This window comes from Epinephelus fuscoguttatus, linkage group LG6, assembly GCF_011397635.1.
Source record: "Epinephelus fuscoguttatus linkage group LG6, E.fuscoguttatus.final_Chr_v1".
Taxonomy (NCBI): Eukaryota; Metazoa; Chordata; class Actinopteri; order Perciformes; family Serranidae; genus Epinephelus; species Epinephelus fuscoguttatus.
In genome coordinates, this window is record NC_064757.1 from 38,740,430 (window position 1) to 38,760,470 (window position 20,041).

The following is a 20,041-nucleotide window of genomic DNA, read 5'->3' on the forward strand; positions in this document are numbered from 1 at the left end:
CTGTCAACAGGTTGTCAAACTGCCCCCGAGGCATCCTAAAATATGCCTGGAAACGGCCCACTGAGGTGAAACTCCTGGACCAACTGGTGGTACTCCCCATGATCCATCCTCTCTTTCTCAGTAGATTGATTACACACGAAGGTTAGTGTGGAGGTGTTGTGTTTCTATCAATGTCAATCAAAGCCGAAGCCAATAAATACCCATGACCGCTGCAGTGTCACTTCGCTAAGGTGTGAATGACGATTGTAAGCTTTTCCATTACATTAAAAAGCCAGATGTTGGTGGGTGTTCGTGGGGTTTTTGTGCAGTGGAAAAGGTGCTTATGTGAGGGGGACGCAGAGACAGTCACACAGTTAACAACCACAGTCTAATAATTTTATGAGTCAAAATAACTGGAGGCTCTGGAGGAAAACTACATTCCTGGACCCTGCAATAAAAAGCAAATTGGGCTCCATCCAGTTCAGACGAGTGTTCATGAAAATGTGGCCCCCAAGCTGGAAATCACATTTATATTTTTTGGTCGTGCCAAAGTTAAGCAACTTCTGGAAAGATGTGTTAGATTTCCTGAGAGTAGTGTTCCATCAAAATATCCCCATGTATCCAAGAGTGATTCTCCTTGGAGCAATCCCTGAAGGGTTTATGGGGAGGGAAAAATATATCTAGTACAAATGCTCTTGAGGGCTGTGATTAAATGTATCACAATTAGACGGTCGAATCCTGAACCTCCAACATACATCTGGATTAAAAAAATACGGAAACAGTGAGGTGGAACAAACCACAAATGCACAGAGGTTACAAAGACCAACATTTATTTATAAATTTCATCAATTTCATAAATAAATTGAGTCCTGCAACAAGTTTATAAATGCAGTAAGGGAACTCTAAAATATGTATCACCCTTCTATTCCCATCCCACTTTCATATTTAAAAGTTTACTGTATTTTACTTATGAGTGTACATGTAGTCAGATAGGTATGTTTGTATGTACACATTCACACATTTATTTATTTATATATCATTATTATTGGTATCTCATTTCCTTTCTTTTTCCTCGCAACTTTGAATCTCAGGTACATCTTACTGCACTTGAACACCTGTAGAATGATATAAGTACTATGTACTATCTGTGCTACGTAAAAATTGTATTACTCAGAATGCTGAAGTTCCCCTAGGCACAATTCTCCATCACCATGGTGTTCATTTCCATTGCTGCGCAGATAACACACAGGTCTACATCTCATCCAAAGCCTCCACTGCACTTCCTCCCACCTCTCCATCACCTGCCTTGAGCATATCAGGAGTTAGATAATGTCACGAACCGGGCCGCACGGCCATGACAAAAAGGGAGACACATACACAAGGAAAGCCAATTAAAGGATTTTTATTTGCTAAAGAATAAACATAAGAAAAAGAACCTAACTAAACATGGTGTTTGCAATCAGTAAAGTCAGTGGTGTAGGTGAGGGCATGAGTGAAACAATGTATGTGTATGATGTTGTAGAGTGCAGAAACAAAGATAAAACCAAACCCAAAACCAAATGCTGCCTCAGTAAGGAGAAGAGAACGAGCAGTGAGCAGCCAGAGCTTTTAAAAGCTCACTGAACTCAGGTGCTGCCACTTCCCTGATTACCCGCAGCCACGCCCACTGCTACCTGCAAGGGAGAACACAACAAGGCAGGCAGGGCAGGGAGGGTTGTCACAATAAGCAGGAACTTTCTGAAGCATCCAACTTTATGAAGCATCCAGACCCCTCAGATCAAACCAAACAAGGTGAAGCAGCCTTTAGTTTCTATGCTCCCCGCCTGTGGAACAAACTTCCAGAATATCTGAGGCAGACACACCACACCTGCATAATCACATGTTAAAATGATGGTGACTTTCAGTCCTGGTTCCAATGAACTGGCTCACTGCTTGTCATTTGAAGGTGTGGTAAAACTCGTGCAACCAAGTTTCGTTTTGTCATAAATGCTGTTTTGCATGGATGCTTTAGATAAAAGGCAAATGTGACAAATCATATCTGAACAACAACTCAGACATGGAACTTTGTCCAGCACACACAATAGTAAACTAATTTTGGCTGTGGTTTCAGGAGTACAGGTGTCTGTTTGATAGGAGAGTCCACGTGCTAGATAAAAATGAATAAAGCACAAAATACATCCATGAGTTCAAAAAAACACAGCCATTTATTTTACATTACTATGTACACCACATTATTTAATGGGCTAAAATAATACAGGGGCAAAATGATAAGCAAGTGTCAGAAATATCTGACTGTAAAAAAACAGCTTATTGTCTAAAATGTGAGGTTCTAGCTTTACAAGGCTAAAACTCACTGGGGTTCAGGGAAAGGGTGAAATACAACTACACAAAAATATGTACATACATTTGACTTTTTGACCCTGCCATGAACAGTGATAAATGCTGAACACAGTCTGCAAACTGGTGTAGATGAAGTGAGCACATACAGCTAAACGCCTTCATCATAGACTAGCTGAACGAACACTTTGTCATTAAGTGCTTCGTTCTGTCTGTAGATGTACATAGGCGTATTGTTAGCGGATGGGCTGGTTTCCCTGCTCGTCTGCTCCTCACTTCTCTCAGTATCCTCCTCAGAGATCAGGTCATTGTAGGAGGCTACGCATTGATCGTGATCCTGGAGGGACGCGGGATATCGGAGAGAGGATCTCTCGATTCGGACTGAGCGTCTAACTGGAGTGAAAAAGCGAACCTCGTGGCCATTGACTCGCGCTGGGTCCTTCTGTTGGCTTGGCGGTGGTCCACTTAAGGAAAAGAACGAAAAGAAATCAAGAAATAACTGTGACTTTATTGTGAGTACAGAAGGTCATGACAGCCTCAGGATCATCTCCTCTCTCTCCTCAGCCCTCCCCCTTTCCATAGTCTGCTGACACAAGTGACTGTGATTATTGTTTTTCACGTGCTACTGTGTAAACATATATGTGCGTGAGGGTGTGTTAAGCAGACAACTATCTTGGGGGGGGGGGGGGGGGGGGATGACACCTGTCATGTCTTGCATTCCCTTTCCAAGTAAGAGAGGGAGTGATTAGTCAGTCACATGTACACTAATCACAGTTTCCCACGCATTAATGTACTAGTGGCAGGGCGCCATGATGACAAAATCTGTTGTCACATACTGATTAGGGTAGTTGTGGTTTGAGATTTTCACGGCATGGTGACCGTCTCAAGTATCACAGTTTCACAGTTTGACATAACTATTATTATATTATCCGGGTTATTTTTCTTGAACAAACATTTTATTATCATTATTGAAACTTGGAGACATTTTTTTTTAAGTCTCCCTTTTGAAAATACATATAATAAAGGTGACACTCTCCATCCAGTTATATATATATTTTTTCCAATATCATAGATAAGCAAATAAATGCATACGGTCGATAACCATCAATTTTCATATCACAGTTTACCTTAAAACTGGTATTCTATTTTTGAACATTCCCTAGGAGTGCTATTGGAATTTTATCACTGAGCTGATGTGTAACTGCGTCTTATCTTAACTACTCAAAATAAAAGACGAATATATGCAAACAAACATCAGTAGCAAATTTAATACAACGGTACTTTATCTTGACACGTAGGCACATATCTTACTATTAACTAGTACATTACCTGTTCAAAAGGAGCATTGGAAACTCATCATGCTTGAATCTCTTTTCTTCATTCAGATGTTTCCAGTGTGAAGACATCAGGAAAAGTATTCACCCTCGACTTTGAATTATTTCTTGTGTCTGTCCCTCGCTGCCTGCCATTTACTTGATTCAGCCATTAGGGCCAAAGTTGAAATTCACGCTCATCTGTATTGTCACTAATTACAGATGAATTCATAGTGATGATTTGTGTGAGACCTCAAAAATGGATAAAATATGTCTTGTGTGCCAAGTCTGGTGGGAACAGATTTTATTGGCACTGTCAGCCAAGAGTCCAACCATGTCACCATAGTGGTCAATCCTATCTTCTAATAAAACTCTACAATGCAGATGACATAAATTACTAAATGTAAACTATGTTCATACCTTTCTCGGGGCAGGAGTCACCAGAGAATCCATGATACGATACAATCACAATACTTAAATCACGATAAAATATTATCCTGATTTTAAATATGTTCCAATATGCTGAATATTGTGATAAAATACACTGCAATATACTACCCTTTTTCCAACTGTAGATTATGTCCCCAGAGGAAAACTTTGTCAACATCTGCTGGAAGTTGTACTCATGTCTGAGACATACCCAGGAGTTGCTGTGATCTTGTACTTGACTACAGATGAGTCTCCTTTCTCTCCCCAGATGAGAGCTCTCACAGGTTTGGGGGTCATCATCGGGTTGTTGATACTTTCGGGAGTGCTTTCACCTGTTGGAATTTGGTCCTCCTCTTTCTCATTTTCTGCGGACGCTGACAAAAACATAAACATCTGATTTATCTTATTCAAAAAAACCTTATCATTTGTAAGAATGTGCATTTTATTTAGATTTCACTGTTGAAATTACAACATCAATTAAATAAGCATTAATTTGTGCGTCTTTTTGTGTCCGTCTGACAAATGTCCTGTCTTTACTCTTCTTTAGCTCAAGCTAGCCATATAGCAAGCAATTGGATTTTAGGGCTTTTCACTGAAAACTAAGCTGAGGAACATGAGGGAGTGTGAACTGAAACAGTAACGCTGCAGGCTGTAAACTAAAATAATGAGTTAAAACCCTCCATAGAGTTGAAGGGGCTGCAGTGTTGGGTAATAATTCTGTGTAGGTTCGTCTCTACGAGCCACACCTTTTACATGATATGTAGATTTTTCCTATTACATAAAAAACTGATTATATCAGTTTTAAATGCAATGGGGGAACAATATCATACACAAAATAACCTAAAAACAGACCTCCATGACGATGAAGTGCTTTGAGAATATAGTGTTAAAACATGTCCTCACGGTGGTCTGTTATCATAGATGCTTATCAGTTTGAGTCAGCCAGACTGGAAGTTGATGACTACTACTACTGAGTGAAAATTTCCAGTCTACTACACTCCAGAAATGTGGTTGAAATTTACAGTGGTTCCAAACAGGGCATGCAGGCCAACTACCTTGGATCTCATCCTTTTTCTTCAGAATCTCAAACACCACAGTCCGCAGCTCATCCACTGGCTGCAACAAAACAGAAGGACAGAAACTTAACAGGAACATAGAGAAGAAATTACTGATTTTAGATGACAAAACAACATAAACTGTTGATTCTAATCTCATGTCAACCATTAAAGCTGTCAGGAATAATCTAAAAAGGCTTAACTGTGCAGTGAAGTGTCGGTCAACAATCATTATTCATATCAAAACTCTTTTTTTGTTGTTGTTGTTCTAAACAGACATTAAAATAGTGGCTGCATGGGCTCTGTGCATTTGACAGTTGAAAAAGCAAGTGCAGCAGTGGTGGCAATGTAAACAGATCTGTTAATGTTACTCACAGCGACTAACAGGAAAATATTCACATTTCAAACTGTTACCTGAGGTTTTCCCGAAAGGATTAAACCCCTTGCGAAATCGGGGAGTGATTGCACCATGCTAAAAAATTTTTTTTGAAACCCGACACTTTCAGTTTACGGCTATTTCCTGGTCAGAGTGGCAACAGATGCATTAATGACTAAATATGACACATCTTACAATTTCTACAAAGTTATTTATATTCATTGAGCTTCTGAGTTGAACAGACATATGATTAAACTCATCACAAATTACAGTATTTGTCAACACCACTGGTAAAACATGGCACCTGTTTTAAAATTTATTTCCATACATAGTCATTCATGTGAAAGTATGTCTATAACAACCTCAATTTCCGATTTATGATTCTATATTGCTGCAGTCAGCTGTAGTGGCCGTGTTTCCCTGTGACAACTAGAAATAATAAACCACATAATGTCAGCTGAGATAAGTTTTGTTTCTTAAGCGGAAACCGAGTCAGCTATCAGAGCGTAACGGCAGTTTCCACTTCCAGGGTTTCTGCTGCTTTGGCCTGTCACTGATGATAAAGAATTAGCTGTCATGCACTGAAAGGTCAGGCAGAGATCAAGCAAAATGATAGTATTGGTGCTGCTCAGTAATGACAGTAGGGTCACTACACTGGATAATTTTGTTGGGATTCTGTCTGGATGATTACAAAGTAAATGCTTCAATAATAATAGTCTGAATTTGTATATGACAAGCAGTTTAATGAAGCAGTGCATTACTTTTCTGGTTGATAATACCAGCAAAAATATTTTCTAAATAATATTACCATCTTCTAATATATATTTTAAATACTGACCAGAGGCTGACGACATGAATCAAGTCCTCTGATGTATATAAAGTAAACACTGAGCAGGACATTTTCCAGTTGAAAAATAAACTTGTCAGTGCTCTCTAGAGGGCAAACTGTGGAATGGCATCAATGTCTCTAAACATAAAATTACACAGTATATCTTTGGCATTTCTGTACTGATTTTTTTTTTACTTATCAACTGACATACACACTATATCAAAAGTACTGCATCTGTGATAACTTATTATCAGGTGATATATCAGCTTTTGTGATTAACCAGTTGGTTGACAAATGTCCATCCTCTCATGTTCAGAGTTCATACATGTTTTAATAATAAATTTAGACAACTTTTCCAATGTTTCTGAAGTACATTTTCATGACCATTCTCTGACACGTTTCCTAAAATAAGGAGCCAGGCCAAGAGTATATATGAGCACTTGTGTTCACCGAATGCCAATCTGGGAGTTATTTAGCTGTTGGGGAAACCATGACTTTAAAAAACTGGATTATTTACTTACATGTTTTCAGGAATAATGTAAGTGAGAATTAACCACTTTTGCTCCTCTGCAGTTAGGGCTTTGTGTCTGGACACAGCACTCAAAATGGCCCCTTGTTTGACTAGAGTGAAGCACTGCAGCTGGCAGCAGCTGTCACGTTGTTCACTGGGGGAAACAACGGTAATGGGGAGTTGATTTGTACAGCAGCAGCCTGGTTCTTAACGTTAGCTTCTTTATTATGGCTAACCACAGTTTGCTGCGAGTTTCATGGCTTTGAAAACGAACCTTTAGGGTGGTTTTAGGACAGGTTCACACATGGCATTGTTAAGCCAGGCAGCCCCACCCGCCCACCTGCTCTCATCCCTGGCTTTCTGAAGCTCAGAGCCACTGATTCCTAGGAAAGGCTGCAGGGCGGCACGAAGGTCCCCGGCGAACACTGGTAGATAATAACCTTGTAATTTAAGGTTCATAAACATCCAAATTCATGAATATGTAGGATATTACGAGAGACATTCCTATTATTTTACATTTCAACATCTGCTGTGACAGCAAATGCTTCTGTCACTCGCTTCAGTAACAATTATGCTTTACCATCCAGGGGATAATGTGATTGTGCTACTGATCGATAATGTGTTGACTCGTGTCAAGGATGTTTTACAGTCCAGGCCGCCATTTCTTGCCGTATATATCGTATATCTCACACAAGGCGAGTTTTGTTGTTGTTTCCCATTTTGTGCGGTCTCAAGAAGTGAAAAGAAGACATAAAAGCTTTTCTCAGAATTATAGAGAAAAAAAAACAAATTTCTTAAAATGTTGACATTTTTATAGATTATGCATAATACTTATATTTCTATGAGATAATCACAACTCACAATCATCTGATTCATCTTATACTGGGTAGATTTTGGTGCTCTCTAAACTCAAGATGTGACATCTGTATAAGATTTTGTACATACACTGTAAAAATACATATACACTCTGTGGTTGTGTGAATAAAGTTTTAAGATTTGGGATTTACTTAACTTTCAGATACATTTTCAACATAAATGGATATAAACATAATTAGAACCACATAACATCAAACACTATTATGTCAAAAAACACAATTTTTTATAGGGGACCCACTCAAATGAGCACCTGTGGGTCCCAGGTGCTCCCTGCATTTTATTTTATTTCTATATTCAGTGTGCATAGGCTATTCATTGTCCAGGGTCTATGTTGGCAGCCCAGACCTAAAGCAGAAAGACATTAAAGCTGTATACCTGTAACTGTATATTTTTATTTATCGCGAGTCATATCGCCACCACAATATTCATTAATATTGTTTTCCTGATATTGTGTGCACTAGTACAACCCCTGTATGGTTTGTCATTATATTGCAAATCCTTAGAGAACACTGTCCATTTTTGGGGGAAATTTTACTGAGAAACAGTTTCTAGATAAATTTATAGAATCAAGTGAATTAAACACATGATAATTTAAAGTATTTCATTCACACTGGCACATATGTAAATGTAATACACCAAGGTCCGCTCACTGAACGTGAACACACACTATTTCGAGAATGTCATGGATGACTTACCTCCAACACAAGACCAACAGCCTCTTCAAACATGGGCAGGACATCCAGGTTGCCTTCTTGTTCCATCAGGCGGGCCTGACAGATCCAGTATTTGGCAAACTTCTGGGACACTGCTGGCAGTCGTGTGAGAACCTCCCTCACCTGGTCTGGAGGGCAACCCTGTGGGTGCGAGGCACGTTTACATCAAGTTCATACAGTGAGAGAAAGGGTATCAGTATGCTTTAGCTGAGGTGTTTGTTGTGTGGTCCGATGTAGTCACCATCCGACTACCCAAAATTGAAAGTTACGCCCACTTTACGCAGTGAAGCATGATTTGAACTTCTCTCTGAAGTTCTTTTCTTTTATTCTTTACACAAACAAGTGCAGCATTTTCAAAACCTTCCAGAAGAGACTGTGTCAAACTGTGCATGTTTAAATGATTGTCTCATCTCAGGCACCTGTGTAACAGCAGGCCACAAGCCAGTCTTCAAGTTTGGCCTTTCAGAAACACTTTGCCTACCAACATGGCCAGAAAAATTAGTTACACCACTGCCTTACATCGATTTAATTTCTCTTCAGTTAAATCTCTGTTTATACAGAGCCGTGTGAAACAATGTCCTTGCACACTCCCACCCTCTAAAGTGCCTCCACCACATAACTTCCAGTGAGATGTAACATCCTGTGGGAGGTGACATCAGACTGAAAGAGGCCAGTAAAAAAATCCTGGCTGCAATCTATATACCTCTCCAAGCAATTTGATGCAGTCAGCCAGGGATCGGTCCACGGCACAGATGAGGGAGTGGGCTTCGTCTTCCTCATTCATGGTTGCCCAGAAAGGCTGGGGCACAGCCACAGTGCGCCTGACCTGAGGCTTCACCGGCATTGGAGGACGTTTGTAGGAAATGCCCTTGGCTTCCCGCCATTCGCGTAGCTTTCTCCTTGACACCAAACAACAGAGCAGAGGATATAGTTGAAAGGCAACATTTTTTACCTCATTGGACAGCACAGCAGAGAGACACTGGGAGAGGAAAGAATAACAGAAGTCCCAGGACAAACTGAGGTTGACGCCCTCACACCTGGACACACAACTCTTGTTTCTTCTTCATACAGTAACTAAAAGGAAAATCATCTCGTTTGACCAATCAGTGCAAATTTTGTTGGCACTTCTAACCTCTGAGTCTGTGTATGCATTTATCTTGAAACTTTAACTACTGTTTGTTAACTACTTCTTTAACAAACAAAATGTGAGAAATTATGTGAGTATTGTTAATACACCAAACACTTTGCATATTGATGTGGAGTGCCCGGTTCAAACAAACTGCCAGATTGCTGGTATGTCTGTGTCCACGGGTCCATAGACTAGGGTAATGTGTGTGCATCTTTATCACTATCAATTAAAACTGAATCATCACTAGCTCTGATTGGGTTGGGACACAAATAAATTGATTGAGAAATCTCCATTAATAAGCATCTTTCGATACAGACTACCAATGCGATATTTAGATTTTCTAACAACTGCACAGCAAGGCTTAAGTATTGCTCCATAAAACTTGTAAAGCTTGAGGTATGTTTGCCAAACTTAATCTCCCTTTAAGATATACTATGCAGGATTTTCCTAAACCAACAATGTTTGGACTAATACAGAAGTAATCCTTCTCAATCATCACCTATGACCCACTCTCAGTGTGTGGCGCTGTATTTATCTGCAGAGACTCTGCTCTCTGCGAGTATTTTCCTCCTATTTTTCTGCACTCGGGACGTTTATGAGCGTGTGACCCCACGATGCTTAGATGAGGGCAGGGCTTTAGAAAAACGTAGTGACCAGGGCCAGACCGTAAGCAGCAGGAATCCAAAAGACTCAGCACATTAAAAAAGAAAAAACAGATAAAAAAAAGCAAATACAGGAAGATACTTGTGATTTAAACATTTGTCTGTTCAGATTCCTCTTCACTAAACGCAAGCAGGGTGTCTCTGGTTAGCATGGAGACTATTTAAAACGTTTTCCTGAAGCAAACACTGAATATGACGCTCGCTTGTTTAATTTCTGTCAGGCCACACTAGAGTTGGGTGATCTTGTCCATATCCTATCGTCCTATCGCCATCTAGTGAAATCGCCGATGAATGATGTCATCGCCCGGAGGGTGGGGGGGTCATTACGCGTCGCCGCTGAAATGTTCACTTATAGCCTCTCTTTGGCGTTTGAGCACTCGTACTCGTACTCGTCGTCCTCCGCTTATCCGGGTCCGGGTCGCGGGGGCAGCAGCCTCAGCAAAGAAGCCCAGACAGTCCTCTCCCCAGCCACTTCCGTCAGCTCTTCCGCGGGAACCCCGAGGCGTTCCCAGGCCAACCGGGTGATGTAATCCCTCCAGCGTGTTCTGGGGCGGCCCCGAGGTCTCCTCCCGGTTGGACATGCCCGAAACACCTCCCAAGGGAGGCATCCGGAAGGCATCCTTACCAGATGCCCGAACCACCTCAACTGGCTCCTCTCGATGTGGAGGAGTAGCGGCTCTACTCCGAGTCCCTCCCGGATGTCTGAGCTCCTCACCCTATCCCTAAGGCTGAACCCAGCCACCCTGCGGAGGAAACTCATTTCGGCCGCTTGCACTCGCAATCTCATTCTTTCGGTCACTACCCAGAGCTCGTGACCATAGGTGAGGGTTGGGCGTAGATCGAGCGGTAAATCGAGAGCTTGGCTTTCTGGCTAAGCTCCCTCTTCACGACAAAGAAGCAGTTAAGCGCCTGCATCTCTGCTGTCGCCGCCACAATCAGGCTGTCAATCTCCGCTCCATCCTACCCTCACTCGTGAACAAGACCCGAGATACTTAAACTCCCCACCTGAGGCAGGACCTCCCCCCTGACCTGGAGTGGGCAATCCACCCTTTTCTGGCTGAGGACCATGGCCTCAGACTTGGAGGTGCTGATTCTCATCCCAGCCGCTTCGCACTCGGCTGCGAACCGCCCAGCGAGAGCTGGAGGTCACTGTTCGATGGAGCTAGGAGGACCACGTCATCCGCAAAAAGCAGGGACGAGATCCTCCCGTCACGAACCTGACACCCTCCACCCACTCGGCTGCGAAATTCTGTCCATAAAAGTTATGAACAGAACCGGTGACAAAGGGCAGCCCTGGCGGAGTCCAACCCTCACCGGGAACAGGTCCGACTTACTGCCAGCCACGCGAACTAGACTCATGCTCCTTTGGTACAGGGACTGGATGGCCCTTAGCAAGGGGCCACCAACCCCATACTCCCGGAGCACCCCCCACAGGATGCCCCTGGGGACACGGTCGTAAGCCTCCTCCAAATCCACAAAACACATGTGGACTGGATGGGCAAACTCCCATGCCCCCTCCAGCACCCTGGCGAGGGAAAAGAGCTGGTCCACGGTTCCGCGTCTGGGACGAAAACCACATTGCTCCTCCTCAATCCGAGGTTCAACTATCGACCGGACCCTCTTCTCCAGCACCCTGGAGTAAACCTTACCGGGTAGGCTGAGGAGTGTGATCCCCCTGTAGTTGGAACACACCCTCTGGTCCCCTTTCTTGAAAATGGGGACCACCACCCGGTCTGCCACTCCAGAGGCACTGCCCCCGATGTCCACGCAATGTTGCAGAGGCGTGTCAGCCAGGACAGCCCTACAACATCCAGAGCCTTGAGATATCCAGGACGAATCTCATCCACCCCCGGGGCTCCGCCGCCTCGGAGTTGTTTCACTACCTCAGCAACTTCTGCCCCAGAGATTGGACGACCCGCCCCCCAGACCCCCGTCTCTGTTTCCTCACTGGAATACGTGTTGGTGGGATTGAGGAGCTCCTCAAAGTCACAATGTCCCCAGTTGACGTCAGCAGCTCCCCGCCCCCACTGTAAACAGTGTGAGCAAGTTGCCGCCTTCCCCCCCTGAGGCACCGGACGGTTTGCCAGAACCTCTTTGGAGCCGATCGATAGTCTTCCTCCATGGCCTCACCAAACTCCTCCCACACCTGAGTTTTTGCCTCAACGACTGCCGCTACCGCGCCCCACTTGGCCCGCCGGTACCCATCAGCTGCTTCCGGAGACCCACAGACCAACCATGCCCTGTAGGCCTCCTTCTTCAGCCTGACGGGCTGGGGCCACAACTGGCCCCAGCGGCCTTGCGGCCACAGCTCACAACCACCGCCTCAACAATGGCAGAGTGGAACAAGGCCCATTCGGACTCAATGTCCCCCTCCGCCCTCGGGATGCGGTCGAAGCTCTCCCGGAGGTGGGAGTTGAAGATCATCTGGACAGGTTCTTCCGCCAGGCGTTCCCAGCAGACCCTCACTGTTCGTTTGGGCCTGCCAGGTCTGCGCGGCGTCTTCCCCGAGTGTCCAGAACATATGGCCGCAGGTCAAATGATATGACTACAAAGTCGATCACTGACCTGCGACCTAGGCTGTCCTGGTGCCACGTGCACCGATGGACATCCTTATGTTTGAACATGGTGTTAGTTATGGCCAAACTGCGACCCGCACAGAAGTCCAATAACTGAACACCACTCGGGTTCAGATCAGGCAGGCCGTTCCTCCCAATCACGCCCCTCCAGGTCCTGCTGTCATTGCCCACGTGAGCATTGAAGTCCCCCAGCAGAACAATGGAGTCGCCGGTCGGGGTGCTGTCCAGCACCCGTCCCAGGGACTCAAAAAGGTTGGGTACTCTGAACTGCTGTTCGGTGCATAAGCACAGACAATAGTCAGGACCCGTTCCCCGACCCGAAGGCGCAGGGAAGCAACCCTTTCGTCTACCGGGGTAAACCTCAACGTACAGGCAGCCCCCAGTCTGGGGGCTATCAGGAAGCCCACCCCAGCCCTCCGCCTCTCACCCGGAGCAACTCCAGCGAAGGAGAGAGTCCAACCCCTCTCAAGGACTAGGGTTCCAGACCCGGAACTATGTGTCGAGGTGAGGCCGACTATATCTAGCCAGTAGCGCTCAACCTCTTCCACAAGCTCCGGCTCCTTCCCCGCCAGAGAGGTGACATTCCATGTCCCAAGAGCCAACTTCTGTAACCGAGGATCGGACCGCCAAGGCCCCCGCCTCGGTCTGCTGCCCAATCCACATTGCACCGAACCCTTCTGGATCCCTCTGCGGCCCACCACCCGCAGAGGGATCCAGAAGGGTTCGGTGCAATGTGGATTGGGCAGCAGACCGAGGTGGGGGCCTTGGCGGTCCATTTGAGCAGCTTTATAAAATTCTTGAACATGTAATGGCTCCTTAATTAGCAAGTTGACTTTACATAGACGGCATATCTTTTCAATTTCTCCTGACATTGTGTTGTTTGGTTTGTTCACCGCTCCGCGACATGCGCGTTAAGGCCCGAACATACTCGGGCGGAACGTAGGTCTGCGCGGACTCAAAGCAGACGTCCGCAAGCCCTGTGCGCACAAAGCTCAGATTTTACAACCGCGCGGACTCCACTCTGCGCACCAGTGACTGCTCGGCATGTATTTTTCACATCGCGGGGATTTTACAAGGACATTTTTACAGGAAACTACAACGCGGAAGTGCGCTCGACTATGAAAGCCCGAATGACTGCGGACATTCCTCGCGGAGTCCGCTCCGCTTATAGTACGTCCGAGCATGCTTGTCTCGTACTTGCCCAGCGATCTAATCAGACAAAGCATTCTTTAGTTTTCAAATTCTTGACCTGCCACAACGGTTTATGAATATTGTAACTTTTTACCTTATCAAAAACGTAGCCATGTCAACGTGCTTGTTTTGCCAGGGTTTTCAGAGTGAGGCGGTGTAAAGTAAAAGAAATGATGTCGAGAAAAATGTGGATTTAGAACAGCCTTGTCTATTGGTACATATCGATTATGATTATTTTAATTCCAATTCAATACTCAATACTAATTTTCCACAGTGTGGATACTACTTTCACATTCTCTCCTCTCTCCAATAGAGAGTTCACAAACACACACAGACACAGACACAGACCGCTGCAATGCCCCCAAAGCCCTGCCTCCTCTCGGTGCTGTCTATTCGTCATTTGCCTGTTTCACTCCGGTTGTGTAGCCTTTTGTGGTACCATTTTGTTTTTAATTTGTAATTTATCGGCTTTTAAATGTGTGACAAGCTCAGAGGCTTTGGAACATATGCAATAATGCAAGAATAACCTATTATTTTCATCAGTGTAAAAAGTTTTAGTCATTGTTGACGTTTACGACAGTCATTTTGCTGTTCTCTGCTACTAACCAAAAGAAAGTTTTTATGGTGAAGTCTTGTTAAATGTATCTTAAAATAAACACTTTAAATTTCGTGCCCTTAATGGCAATTTTTCCTAATGGTATTAGACACTGACTGGCCAATCATAAGTGTCCCTGTGGCACTCATCGGTCACAAGCCAAACTCTTAACAATGGTCACGTACAGTGGATGCTGACATTGTAATGATTCAATGGTGCTGTATCATAGTTTCATGCTACACATTTACCAGTAGCTGTACTCGTCTACTTACATTCTTTCCTCCTGGGCAGCGGTCACCTTCTTTCCCTCAGTCTGGGGAAGGACCCTGACAGGGACCTTTGGCGTCTTTGTGTCTGTGCCCTGACTGGTGTGGCTGATGGTCCGTGCAGGCCGTGGCACTGTCTGGGACATAACTGGAGCGCCTGTTCGTTTTGGTGGAGGGGCATTCGCTGAACCCTTCTTGCCATCGGCCTCTTTACATGTCATGGTTTTCCCTCCCAGCTCAGCCACTGCAGCACGCCTAACCCCACTGACTGCTCTGGAGCTGCACCTGCTCGTTGGCCCTGAGGATGTCTGAGCAGCGACTTTGCGTGATTGGCCATTTTTCTGCCCTCCACTCTCGAATCTCTGCTTTGTGGACCTGTCTGTGGGCTGGCCAGCTGATTTCACAGTTTTTGACAACCCCTCTCTTCCCTTTGGCTTAATAGGTGCTGCTGTGCATTTGGAGGAGGTGGACACCGATTTCAGTCCAAATGATAGTTGACTCTTGCAAGATGGCTGAGATTGTTTGCCCAAAAGTGGTTTTGAGTTTAACTTGTTCTGTTGTTGAATTTTAATTCCAGCTGTTGATCTCTCATTAACAGGGTTATTTAGAGCAGTGGCAGGTAATGTTTTTCTCTGAGCGATGGCAGACCGCTGGGAAACAGAAGCTGATGAAAAGGAGCTGGATCGCACCTTATTAGCTACAGAAGCAGTTGTGGCGATGGTGGCATCAGCTGCTGTGGCAGAGGTGTGTCTTAAGTTTTGACTCTGAGTGTTTCTTGGCTGGGTCACTGCAGGAATGAGCCCTGTCTTTGTTTTGACCATGGGGCCGAGACTCATCCTGATACTGGCTGTCTTCACTGGACATGACCTGGTAACATTTGAGCTCCTGCTGAATCTGCTGTTTGATTTTGTAGCAGCTGTATGAGCTGCATTTGAAGACAGACTTCCTGTTTCTGGCCGCTTTTTAGGATGGGTGGCTTCATTCCAGTTGGATTTGGACGACACAACGGTGTAGGTTCTCGTCAGCACAGGGTTTTGATTAAGTTTTGGCTGTGCTGGGCCAGAGGTTGCAGAAGTACGACTGGTATTTCGCCGCCCGGTTGGGATGTTGGCTTTTATATTCACTTTGTTAGTAACACCAAATGGTTCCCTGGCAGGCTGTTTTGTGGATTGAGCAGCCAAAGTTTGACTTTTTGTGCCTTCATATCTGAATCTGTCCGCTGGAGCTGTGTTCTCTTTTCCCATGACCACCTGTAAAAACAAAAACATAAATTGGAGAACTGTAAGTGAAACAAATCACTATGAGTAACAGGCCAACTCAGCACGAAGTCAATGTTGACATCGTTCTTTTGAAATTATGTTTTTACGCTTCATTAACTGTGTAAAGCCACACCCACCTTTTGTGTAGACGTGACATGCCTCTTAACCTGGACGTCATCACGGAGGTATGGCCTGTCGAGATAAATTTAGTTAAATTGATTACAACAGCACCAGCGACCGCAATGACACACAATGTTTTTGTGCAGATGATCGTTTTTCTTACTTAGGGTTGGGCTGTTTCAGCTTTCCCTTTCCTGCCAAGTATTCCATCAACTTCTGCTTACGCAGCTCTATGACAGAAAATCACACAGAAATTCAGTACTTGTAACTTTCCATTATACTAAAAGAAGTACTTCACTGCTAGACAAGACAAAAATGTTTTTTAAACTGGTGTTGCATCACTACACAAAACAGAGAAAAACGACTGTGGCATTCTCCTTTGCTCAAGAGGCAGAAAACCTACAACTACCAGAATGCACTGCACCGCACCATAGCAACAAACGCTTCTGCTAGTGGCTTACGTAATGTAAGTTGGCTTTGGCCGACCGTCAGAAAACAATATGGTGGACAGCTGTTAACAAGCGATCTCAAACTACACAGTAAGCTAAAATAATTGTAAGCATACAAAAAAGAGGAAGCACAATTTGTGGTTCGAGCGTCAGCCCAAAGGCCGAGCACATCTTATCGTGCATTTTCGTTGGCAAATGAGCAGGGAGACCTGGGCGCTGGCATGACAGAGGGAAGTTTGAAGTAGTTAATTTACATACTACCCACAATTTTTATGATACCAAAAATGGTTGAAAATCTTAGAAGTATCCCTTTACCTATAAATTCTATATTAAAGATTTACACCACGTGTTTTATCTGAAAAATTAGGCCTAATAAACAGCCACATACTGTACCACTTAATAAATGTGTCCGCACAAACATAGTGTATATTCACTGTAGATGCAGAACTCTTATTCATTTTGGACTTTGGGAATCACTGATCAACATTTTTCACATTTCTGACAATTTAAACCAAACGACCAATTAATTAATGAGGAAAATAAATTGACAGATTAATCAACAATAAAAATAATCATTAGTTGCAGCCATAGCTGCCATAGCTGCAACAACTGACTATTTTACACAGGTTATATCCAGCGCGTTGTGGGACATGCCACTGGGGGGGTTGCGCTGACTGCATTTGAACTGCAACAGCTGCCGACAAATGCTCCCTAGCTTGATCCCGCTTGAGCAGTCCACAGCAACAGGGAACAAGGCAGACTGACCGTGGAGTGGCTAGCTAGCTAACTCTTGGGTCATGTGGTCTGATAACCTGAGAGAGAGCAGGGCAATTTGAGGCTGAGCAAATGCACATGCAACTCTGTTCTACAATGAAACAAGATTAACTAAATCAATGTATGGGAAACACTGAGTTAAGGCTGTACGAACTTTTTACATTGAAAGTCTATGGAGAGCTGCAGCTGCAAAAATATGGGCTGCACATGGTGTCCACACTGACATGGGCAGATGGCGACCTTTACATCAGGCTGACTAGGGCTGCAACTAGGGTTGGAAATTAGCACCAGCTAAATGCTGGGTGGCTGCTTGATTTGCTTCGCACCCCAGCCAAAAAAAAACCCACAATGGTTATCTACTGAGTGGCCAGGAGATTTTGAAAACCTCAGCCACAGCAGCAGGTGGACAAAAAGTTAATTTCCAACCCTGGCTGCAACTATTATTTTCACTGCAAATTAATCTATCGATTATTTTCCTCAATTAATCAATCAGTTGTTCCTGCATAAAATGTCAGAAAATGGTGAAAAATATCACTCAGTGGTTACCAAAGCCTAAGATGACATCCTCAAATGTCTTGTTGAGTAACTCGAAGATATTCAGTTTCCTGTCATAGAGCAGTAAAGACACCAGAAAATATTCACATTTAAGAAACTGTAATCAAAGATATTTTTTTTAAGCTTCACAAACCGATAACAACAGCAGATGATTCACCTTTACTGACACTTAACTTTCACCAACCATCAAGAAAAGCTCCTTCAGTTGATGTTGGTGTCGTTCCAAATGTATGAGTAACTGAGCTGAAGATTACACACACACTTGCTGCCATCTGGCTGCAAGTTTGTGATACATGTCAACTCTTGTGGAAAATCTAAATTTAGAGGAGGAACTGCGCACAAGAGCTCAAACGAACAGTTAACCTAATGTAATTTAATATCACTTTAAAGTGTGTATTTTGAGTCTTGCACTCATGGTATTTTTTTCCCCTCACTGTTAAAGCTTATATACTACTACTACTGCTACTCACAGAAATGAATGGACAGAATAATATATGAGAAAGGCAGTCCTTTATTTATCTGTATGAATGGCTGTAAATTAGTTTGGGACACTTGTTGACAATTTCCTTTTTAAATGAGACATAAATAATAACAAAGTAAATAGGATTATATAAGTGCACACTTCTTCCTACTCCTTTCGGAGCATGTCTGTTGATGTTTTGTTTTGCTCGAAATAAAGTCATTCATTCATCCAAATAATTTAGAACTAATTTCTCTGTTAGCCACAATCTATCCAGCGATGTTCTTTGTTTTTTATGAAAGCCTGCCAGACTATTTTTAGTTTCTTTAACTTTAAGGGGTGATTTCATGCCTGGCAGAGCATTACATGTTTTCAGCTAAGGTTACACTGATCCACTCATGCCTTCACAGAACATGTGTACCAACATGAGAAACGCCCCATTACCAGAGTCCTGTATTTTAAATAAGATACTCATCCGGTTTGTAATGCTTATTCACAAAGTAACGTTATTATGGAGGCCGATGAAAAAGGCTAAGAGGCACAGCGACCGAATTACGTAGCAATGTCGCATTGTTTATCCATCTTTGTCATCCAAGTGCAGCATCAGAAGGGAGCACATTCTGCTAACTTAACGTTACGCTGACAACACACGACTTTTAACAAGAATAATGTAAAACTTCTCGTACCCATTATAACGCTACAAAGCCAACCAGCCGTTAATAAATTCTGCTAGACAAGAAAACAGTTCCCCACAGTTAACTTACTAACACAGTTGCTACCGAGCGTTAGCGCTAACATGGGTTAGCTTACACAGGGCAGCTAACGCTAACAAACTTAACGAACGCTAGCTCAAAAAAGCAAATTTACGCCCGCTAACCTTTTCTGGAAAGTATCGGGACGGTCTCTGCTTCTTCCATATCTGTCACAGTTCAGTGTTTTCTCTCGACTTTGTCCAAATTAGATGTAAAAATGGCTCGTTAGACTTGTTATGGTGGTTCAACAGACGTTAAAGTAACGTTAACTTCATAACAACCGAGCTCGCGCATCCGGGTTTGAAATTGCCGGGGGTTAACGCCTCCACTTCTCTGATTGGTAGATTTGAAATTGCAAAGACATGACACGCATGCGCAGACATCCTGCCCTGATTGGTGCAGAGAATGTAAACAGAGGTACATACAGGCACAGTTAACAGTTAACTGCAGCACCAAACACGATTAGTTTTAGTTTTTTAGTATAATAATAATAATAATAATAATAATAATAATAATGATAATAATAATAAAATGAAATAAATAAATAAATAAATAAATAATAATAATAATAATATTAATACAATTTATTTTTATAGCGCTTTTTTAAACCAGTTGCAAAGTGCTTCACAGTGCAATACCATACAACATGGGAAAACAAAGAAGTAAAACATGAAAATACAATTTAAGTATAATATAAATGGATATACCCAGATACAAAATTATACTATCTTGTTCACATGCCAGTCTGTACAGGTGGGTTTTTAACAGCTTTTTGTGATACCTTAACTCTTTTGTGAAATTGTTGAACTAGCCTTAAGGGATTCCTTAAGTATAA

The 20,041-nt window shown here is 43.3% G+C and overlaps 1 protein-coding gene across 1 annotated transcript; it reads right to left on the bottom strand.

Moving 5' to 3' along the window:
* Window positions 1-905: 905 nt before the first annotated feature.
* On the bottom strand, window positions 906-19,490 carry ckap2l (cytoskeleton associated protein 2-like). Its single transcript, XM_049578497.1, has 9 exons — window positions 19,332-19,490; window positions 16,380-16,446; window positions 16,234-16,288; window positions 14,844-16,087; window positions 9,122-9,317; window positions 8,401-8,559; window positions 5,114-5,174; window positions 4,270-4,432; window positions 906-2,780 (listed from the first exon to the last, which is right to left on the bottom strand). Exons 1-9 carry the CDS (start codon window positions 19,369-19,371, stop codon window positions 2,468-2,470), a joined length of 2,298 nt encoding a protein of 765 aa, XP_049434454.1. The 5' UTR covers window positions 19,372-19,490; the 3' UTR covers window positions 906-2,467.
* Between the last annotated feature and the right edge of the window lie 551 nt (window positions 19,491-20,041).